General features: G+C 41.2%; 1 protein-coding gene across 3 annotated transcripts; it reads left to right on the top strand.

Moving 5' to 3' along the window:
- Positions 1 to 724: 724 nt before the first annotated feature.
- Positions 725 to 5,099, top strand: LOC115743533 (homeobox protein knotted-1-like 3). 3 transcript variants are annotated; one of them, XM_030678361.2, is made up of 7 exons: positions 727 to 1,468; positions 3,097 to 3,217; positions 3,498 to 3,691; positions 3,777 to 3,908; positions 4,276 to 4,412; positions 4,495 to 4,523; positions 4,559 to 5,099. In XM_030678361.2, exons 1-6 carry the CDS (start codon positions 944 to 946, stop codon positions 4,496 to 4,498), a joined length of 1,113 nt encoding a protein of 370 aa, XP_030534221.1. In that variant the 5' UTR covers positions 727 to 943; the 3' UTR covers positions 4,499 to 4,523; positions 4,559 to 5,099. The 3 variants fall into 3 exon arrangements, with proteins under 3 accessions (XP_048133880.1, XP_030534221.1, XP_030534220.1); XM_030678360.2 differs by having other exon boundaries at positions 728 to 1,468; positions 4,495 to 5,099; XM_048277923.1 differs by lacking the exons at positions 4,276 to 4,412; positions 4,495 to 4,523; positions 4,559 to 5,099 and adding an exon at positions 4,119 to 4,267 and having other exon boundaries at positions 725 to 1,468; positions 3,777 to 3,922.
- The last annotated feature ends 3,885 nt before the right edge of the window (positions 5,100 to 8,984 follow it).

Below are 8,984 nucleotides of genomic sequence, written 5' to 3'. Positions count from 1 at the left end.
CAAAAAGTTTAATTTTCTTCGAACAACTAATTTTCACCCTTACTTTTGATGATTGTGTTAGCTATTTTCAGTTGGTATCATAGCAGATTAATGAAGTATCTATTGAGATGTTGTCGTGGAGGACACTAGCTAGTTTATCGGGTGCCGCGCCATCGATTCGCCAAAAAAATCGACTTAATTTGATTCGAAGCGAATCAATTATAAAAAATCAGGAGCTTAGTCTGAGTGAAAGTAGTCAAAAGTTTAGTAAGTTGATTGTATATGCCATCAAAGTTCAATGACCATATGATACAAGTTGTCAGTAGATTATGTAGATCCTTTTTCCTCATACGTTAAGTTTAGTTTGCTATTGCTAAAGACTAGAGATGTCTCCGACAAAAAAAAAAAAATTAATAGGGATGTCTCGTTATTTAAATTAAGCTTCGTTTGTTTCACAAAAATAAATAATTTGAAAATAAAAGCTGAACGCACAACTTAAAATCTTTCTTTCCCACCCTTCTCAAAATCACTTTGAGCCCTAATCTTCATATCTCTTCTAGGTTTCCAAAATAGAAAACCCTTCGGCTCGGGTCGCGATTCGATTTAGTTGAACTATTCATCCTATCGACTTAGTTAGGTTTGGATTTTCAAAAAACTTAAACCGAACCGAATCATTGGCACCCCTTGTAAATATGATTTCTTTATCAAGCCATTTTAGAGCACATCAAGCAACTCTCTCTCTCTCTCTCTCTCTCTTTTCTCTTGACAAAATCATATCCATCTCTGTCTCTATGTGAACTCTTCATTTCTTCTGGAGCCATCATATATAAACCTTCCTCTCTCTCTCTCTCTCTCTCTCTCTCTCTCTCTGCGAACTATGAACTCCATATGACAGGAATCACCTTCATCATCATCGTCACTTCATCGCCTGCCCTTCTCATATCATAGCAAGTTAGCAACTATCATGTCCTTCCCAAAACACCACCTCTCTCCCGACGACCTCTCTTCCCACCTCCACCACCACAACCACTTTCCCCACCAACCGCCGCCGCCACATCCCCACGAACCCTCCCCAACCACCAGCTCCTCCTCCGCCCCCAACTGGCTCAACGCCGCCCTCCTCCACAACCCCACGGCCAACTTCCTCAACCTCCACACCTCCACCCACTCCTCCTCCCACGTCATGACCGGCGTCATCGCGCCTCCCCACGACCCGGCGGGAGGGGAAAGGCGCGGGGACGACGGCGCCGCTGCATTGGAGGACTGGCGAGACGCCAAGCACAAGGCCGAGATCGTGGGCCACCCTCTGTACGAGCAGCTCCTGTCGGCTCACGTGGCCTGCCTCCGGATTGCGACGCCGGTCGACCAGCTTCCCAGGATCGACTCGCAGCTCGCCCAGTCGGCTCAGGTTGTGGCTAAGTACTCGGCTCTCGGTGCTGCTGCCGGCCACGACGGGGTTGGGGACGACAAGGAGCTTGACCAATTCTTGGTAATTTCGCTCAAAAGTAATTACAAATGCAGCGATGATTCTAATATCTGAATTTCCTTTTTCTGTTTGACTATCTTTTCGGAGACAAAATCTGGACGCGGTCAATCTATGCAGAACCTACACTTCCAAACTTTTCAGAATACAGAAATCTCAGGAGTGCTTCTGGAGAAATCACTTTTACTATCAGAATCATTATCCATAGCTCTCTGTTGAAACTGATGACTGTGATTAGATATGGCATACATGAAAAAGATCATTTTTTTAATATTACCCAGAAATGGTCTCTCAAATAACAATCATGGGCAAATTTTTTCCAAGTTCCTGGAGTGTTTTTCTTGATGATAGCTTGTTTTTTTTGCCTGGGTTTTGTGTCTGTGTTCTTTGAGTTTGGCATGTGACCGGGTCAATTCAACTGACCAGGTACGAATCATACTGATGAACCAGAAGAGACAATAAATGCGTTTGCGTCTGCGTCTGCGTCTGCGTCTGTCTCTTTGGGTCTCTGGGTCCGTCTGTCTCAGACCATTTTTTTTTTTTTGGTGCAGTAAAAGTACTTCTTTCATACACAATTATTTTCTGACATGAGGGTTCTTCAATTTTGGGCTTATTTGCTTCCCGGTGTTTCTGTCATGGAAATTTCTGACGCTCACTTGTCTCCCTCATTTTTTTCTCTTTTTCTCTTTTTCTTGTGTTTTGTAGTTTCTTTCACTTGGAAATGGTAGTTGGCAGTTAATCTTGCACGTCTGGTTTAGGTGAATTATATGAATCGTAGGCACCGACAGTTTTGTTTCCCTCTCTCTCTCTCTCTCTCTCGCTCTCGCTCTCTCTTTAGCGTATCAAGAAGGAAAGATCTTGTGGATGATGGGTCTTTTCTAGTGATGGTTGGGGAACAAGTGGCTCTGTTGGGTCGTTGCTTGAAATAAGAATGATTGGGATTGAATAAGGATGTAACAGAGACCGTAACATAAAGCATAAAGCATCGGGCCTAATACGAAGGAAAAAAAAAACACCTTAAACTTTAGTTTTTGTCTTAATTCTACCCTTTGCCTCGTAAAAAGCTTTCAACTTTATGTCCAATACTAATTCGTAAAAATAGCCTCTTTCTACCTTTTAGCACTCGCCAAACGCATGATCTGTTTCTATTCAAAGCGTTTCGTTACATCTATAATAGCCTCCGTCTCTCCAGTAGAATACTTGGGATTGGAAGTTCGTGCTTTGAGTTGCGTAAGGGTGAGAAACTGTTGCCGTGTGCCTGAATCCGTTCGTAGAAACTTCCGGGAATGATCTTTCTCATTCGACCGAGAAAGCCCGAAGGAATTGTCCGCTTCCTGTTCCTGAATTTTCATGAGATGTGAACGCTGTAGAGGATACATGACACTGACAACTGCATCTACCAAATCCTCCTAATGCTTCACAAAACTTGATCTCTGGATGAGCATCTGTATGTGTTTGTATATAAGGGTTCTAGGAAACAAAGCAACAGGTTCATGATTACAGTTGATGGAATAGGACAAATCTGTGTATGAAACTGTCACAATTTTCTTCTTTTTAATGCAAGCAATGGCCGAAACTAAGTTCTTTTCCAATACAGGTCGACATTATTGATCATTTTGTTCTCAATATTGCAGACGCATTACGTCCTCTTGCTCTGTTCTTTTAGAGAGCAGCTACAGCAACATGTCCGAGTCCACGCCATGGAAGCAGTAATGGCTTGCTGGGAGATTGAGCAGTCCCTGCAGAGCTTAACAGGTGATGTTCTTCTTCCAGGACTTGTATTTTACTCTGTTTTTCTCATCATTCTGGGTCTCAGCGAGCATGATGACTATTCTTGCCAAGGTAAATGGGCTGTTTATTGCTAGTATTTGCTCGGTTAAAAGAAGATTAGCAACGTTGCAATCTTCATTTCCCCTAAGATAATCTTTAGCAGAGGGAAGGATTTAACGCACACATTCTAATGATGTCTAGTCCCGTGATCGCGAATCAGGTTAGCATCATCATGTTCTGACATTGCTGACATGCCTTATCCCAGGAGTTGCACCCGGTCAAGGAACCGGTGCGACTATGTCCGATGACGAAGATGACCAGATAGATGGCGATCCAAACCTATTTGATGGAAGTTTGGATGGTCCAGACAGCATGGGATTCGGCCCTCTCATTCCAACGGAGACAGAGCGATCGTTAATGGAACGCGTGAGGCAAGAATTGAAGCACGAGTTGAAACAGGTAAACAGTAGGGATCCTGAAATTCCTCTATGTTACCTACGGATGCTTGATCGTAAATCTTTGTATTCTTTCATTTTCCCTACAGGGGTACAAGGAGAAAATAGTCGATATTAGAGAGGAAATTTTGCGCAAGAGGAGAGCGGGAAAGCTTCCAGGGGATACTACGTCCATCCTAAAAGGCTGGTGGCAGTCGCACGCTAAATGGCCATATCCTACGGTACGCTCTATGTTGAGCATACCTAATAATCGTGCTAATCATACATTATTTTGCTGAAATGGAAACAGTGTAACGCGAAAGCAAGAGGTAATTAAATGGCGCGACAGTAATTATGGTTGTGTTCTAATCATCGGACAGTCTCAGCGTCTTCGCTGCTCTGTGAAAAAAAAAAGCATTATTTTGTCATTCCAAAACGTTGATGTTAAACTAGAATGATGTGAAAAGAGACCAAGAAAGTTGGAACTGAAGAAACTGGAACCTGTGAAAGATTGTTGCAAGTGATTTGTAGGTTACTTTCTAAATGCTTCTATGTAAATGCTTAATCTGGCTCTTTGGAAGAATGTAATTCTGTTTAGGGACTTGACAGGAGGAAGACAAGGTGAAGCTGGTACAGGAAACCGGTTTGCATTTGAAGCAGATAAACAATTGGTTCATCAACCAGAGGAAAAGGAACTGGCACAGCAACTCTTCATCACCGTCTGTCTCGAAAAGCAAGCGCAAAAGGTCACCAGACATTACCTCATCAATGCGGATCTTCCTTGACATTCCATTACATGGCATGCTAAGTTTGTAAAAACTACTGCAGGTGAAAGCAGCAGCTATTGATCCCTTGATGCGGACTTGAGCAAGAGAGCAACGATCAAGTTCTGACAGACGATATTTGGCGCTTCACCAGAACGGTTACTTAAAAGAGTTAATTCAAGGAAAATTGGCTAGCGGCCTCATACAAATCTTCATCAAACAGGAACATTTGGAAGACGACTTTGACTCTAGGAAAAGGAAAATATGTTAGCGAAGAGGACGGTTCTCGCCTCGTGACAGGAATTCTGAAGGCACTCAATTGACCATAGACGTGATCGTGATCATTGAGGGGGTATTGAGCTAGGAACTACACGTTTAGAACTAGAAGTAATTTCAGACGGTTTGATGGTATCTACTGCTCGTCTATTTTACTTTTTGTGAATATATGGGCATGGTTAGCTATTCATGTACAGTCGGTATACTGATCTCTGCATAGTTCCTCTCCATTCTGCATGCTGGTTACATTTGTAGCTTTTCTTGGCTCTCCAATGTAGTCTAGATTTACTGTAAGAGGAACATACAGTTGTGTACTGTTAGTTCACTGGGTTTGTATTGCTACTGGAGACAATGCCTGAGTATGGTTATAGACACGACCATTTGTGTGAAAAACAATACGGTATTACAACCCTCAAAGATCGTCGCCGGCTCTTGTGATGATTTAGCCGCTTCATATCATGGTTACACATTTCGTTCATCCTGCATTGATTGTGCATTATGCTGACTGCAGCAGAAAAGTTCTATTCATGTCACTCTCATCTTCATACACGTGAGAATAACGCATCGTGTTTCCCCTCCTATGTAACGAAAAACAACTTCACTGCCATGGCAACTTCTGTCTGTCATGAACTCCTAAACATAAGAGTGATCACCTCTAGCGTGGCTTATGTCACGTGCGAAGTTCTGTTTCTTGACAAACCATGCTCTGAATAGAAGGAAATGGTCATGGGGTCGGTCCAAATGCAACCTAGGAGTTACCTATTTGAGCTTGTCTGTAGGGAATCCAGAAAAGAAAAAAAGGCTGTACTTTACAATAATCGCCAGAAATTTCCTCAGATTTTCTTCGAGATGACCTATGACAAAGTATTGGGTATTTGCTTCAGCCGGCCATTTCCGAGTCTGCCGATGCTCATTGGCAGGATGAATCTGAGAAAGAATGGTGCATTAGAAAAGTCGGACATTGGAATTTTCCGATGCAACTTGGGCAATATAAAAACATTGATTCATTTGAACCGCCCTTCTGTCCTGGTCTTGCGAAACAATTTTCTAATGAACTGCTTGATGATTTCTCCGTTATTTCGTATGTCTCCATCTATCTGTTTTGCAATTATATTTCGCTATTCCCATCATTGGCTTCTTGGCATGCATATGATACACGCTATTATACAATCTAAGCAATCATCTGATGCACACCTTCAGGATCTCGTAACGTTCGCCCCACCTACTCCCAATTCTTGAACTGGATAACTGCAGTTCCCAGTTTTTATATTTCTGCTCTTAGATATCTTTACACAGCTAGATGGGGTTTTTTTTTTTTTCCGGTCAAGGTAACATTTCATTTATATTCGCAAAAAAATAAGAGTCAAACAAACCAGATAGTTCTCAAATAGTTTTAAAACCGAACAAACTCCAGATAACAAGACAAATTATCATAATATAGATAAAAGGTCACATGATCAAAGAGCAAATCTCTGACTTCTTTAAATCAAAATTGTTGGATTAAACAGCTCGGTGGTTTACACAGTGGATAACTTTTTCCTCAACTCATCTTGAAGTCCAAGATTTGAGACCTTGACCTCTCCTGTCCAGAAAAGGGAGATGTGCTGGTAAAATTTAACAGATATGAATTGATGTGAGTGAAGAAGACAATGGTTTCTCATCAAATGTACTGCTTCTTATAAGTTACTGTAGATTCCCATCTAACTTGGAGCTTAAAAACCACATCTTCGACAAAGAAGAGGAAGCATGGATATCTTAGGAGCGACCTATGCCTGAAATTACAACACAAGCCGAGCCAACATTCCGATGGCCCTTGGCAATTCTGTTACGTGAGTTCCACGAACGTCCGAAATCCTCAAATTCTGCAAATTCCCAATGCTTTCAGGTAACTCCGCAATTGACGTCCTTGCTAGATGCAGTTCAGTCAATGATGCCAACTTCCCAATCGAATGGGGGATTTTTCTCAACGAGCAGCATCCTCGTAATAGCAAGCGCTGAAGAGATATGAGCGTGCTTATAGAGTCCGGAAGTTGAGCAAGTTTATTGGATTTCGTTAGGTCAAGGAGAGACAAAGATGCTAGATCGCCCATGGAGCTGGGTATACGGGCTAATGATGCACAATAAGAGGCATCAAGAGTCTCGATGTTCTTTAGAAAACCAATGATTCAGGTAATTCTTCAATCCCTATCTGAGATAGGTCCAACTGAGTTAACGAGACAAGGGAGCCCAAGGATTCTTGAAGTTCAGCAAGTTCTTCACAAAACAAGGCGCGCAAAGTCTCTAGCTTCATTAGACAACCTCTTGCAATGGGAATCTCTTGTATAGCAGTTTGATCTAAGAGAAGCTCTCTCAATTCTTCCATTTTACCTATTGTTGCCGGTAGCTCCTGGAGTCTCCAACATCTCCTGATGTTCAACGAGATGAGAGTCTTGATATCCCCAATAAAAGGATGAATCTCTTTCAAATCCCAACATTCTTCAAGAATCAAAATCTCCAAGCTTTCGAAACCGGACAAGTTGGAAATTCTTCTTAAAGAATGACAATGCGAAAGGTTGAGAACTTTGAGCCCGGTTGCCATCTAAAAGAAAGAGAGGATACCTCAGTGAGATTGGACCACTGCAAAGTGTGATTTTCCACTACTCCTTCATAGTTATCTCATTTATTCTAAATGTTTCTTTTAGCACTGTTTGGCTACCATCCCTTGTAGAAAGAATGTTAGGGATGTACAAGTGCTAACTGTATCTATTTTTGGACAACATTTCAAAGAAGAAACTCATCTAATAATTACAAGTTATGGCTATGCCGTTCTTTACTGACTAGACATAAGCAAATTTTATTATCAGAAAGAAGATAACGAATTCAAATGGGAGACAGATGCATTCATTGGGCGCCATGTGTTCCTTCAATACAAAGAGGAACGGCAAGTTAACTATGAGAAACAGTTTTTAGATGTTACATGTACAAGATTAGAAAAATGTTATGTCAACAAAATTCCATTGGAAGGATGTTAAGCATGACTGGCTGTCATGATATCATGAATTTAAGCTATTAAGGGGCAGAAGCTTCTGGTCAATTAGGTGCCTACGACAACAGGTGATTATTTTACAAGAGAAATGCCTCGTCGACATCTTATCTTGAGTGGGCTCCATCCTCCCCAATCCTCTGAAATCCCACTCCACAACAGGTCGAGCACAACTAATTTCTTCACATGAAAGTTGGCCGCCGTGAAATCCGAAGGACAATCCTCCCACTGAAGCCATCTTGAGGAAGCAAGTTCTGAAAATCTCCGGTGAGATTTGCACCGTTCGCGTGAAGGAACCTCAAGTTGGTCAGTTCCTTAAATTGTTCAGCTGTTCATCTTCTTCCCCTACCATATTTGCCGAGACGAAGGGCCTTAATGTTTCTAGTGCCCTGCAACTAGGAAATGTCGTGGAATGTAAGTTTTGAGTGATGAGATGTCACCCATGGATCGTTTGTTATATGACAAAATAGCCCATAAGAAAGATAGTTAATCATCACAAATGAATGGAGGTCTCAGTGATCATAGCAAACAATTCATAAGTAGTCAAAACTCATTTAAATATAAAAAGAAAGAAAAGACCTCCCAAGAAATCAAAAGAAGAATCCAAACATCAAACATGTGCATCAACAAGATATGTCAGTTTTTCTCTGAAAGTGTCCCGTAAACATTATGTTTGTGTAGTTCATTGTTGCATTTGAAGTTACCAAAAGGCTTTGACCCAAAAAAAAAAAAAAAAAAGACAGTTAACAAAAGGAGAGCATCCTCATCGTAATAGAATACCAGATAAAGATATATATTGGTCATCAAAAACAAAGAAATTGCTCCTATTATGTCCTAAAATCAGGCAAGAACTTTAATTAATTTGAAAGAGCACTTTTGCTAGTTCAAGAAGCAAGTTTTTGGGGACTGAGGACTATCAATATATTACTGTTTCAAACAAGAAAAGCATATTCGCTGACTAAGATAAGTAGAGAAATCTCTTACCTTGTTGCTATCAAGCACATACATAGCTTCCTTATAAATCCATAATCTGCTACGCTTTTGAGGCTTCTTTTGATTTTCTAGACGAACAATTTCTCTTCCAAGATCTCTCAATTGACCATGCATCATTAAATTGCCATATCCATCAATTTTAATCAAGGACATAAGACTCAACACTTCAATCCCCTTTCCCGGGAAAAAACCGCAAGCATCCCACATATAAGTCGGACTTTCTTTAGATGAACCAATAAACAAGCATGCAACATCCAAAAATA

The sequence above is a fragment of the Rhodamnia argentea genome, chromosome 4, assembly GCF_020921035.1.
Source record: "Rhodamnia argentea isolate NSW1041297 chromosome 4, ASM2092103v1, whole genome shotgun sequence".
Taxonomy (NCBI): Eukaryota; Viridiplantae; Streptophyta; class Magnoliopsida; order Myrtales; family Myrtaceae; genus Rhodamnia; species Rhodamnia argentea.
This window is presented reverse-complemented; position numbering and strand designations above follow the sequence as displayed.

What these genes read in the sequence shown, in the direction of transcription:
- LOC115743533 (XM_030678361.2), top strand. Translation starts at nt 944, where the DNA reads ATGTCCTTCCCAAAACACCACCTCTCTCCCGACGACCTCTCTTCCCAC. An exon ending in GTCCCTGCAGAGCTTAACAG is followed by an intron (nt 3,218 to 3,497) that starts GTGATGTTCTTC and finishes GCCTTATCCCAG; the next exon opens with GAGTTGCACCCGGTCAAGGA. An exon ending in TGAAGCACGAGTTGAAACAG is followed by an intron (nt 3,692 to 3,776) that starts GTAAACAGTAGG and finishes TTTTCCCTACAG; the next exon opens with GGGTACAAGGAGAAAATAGT.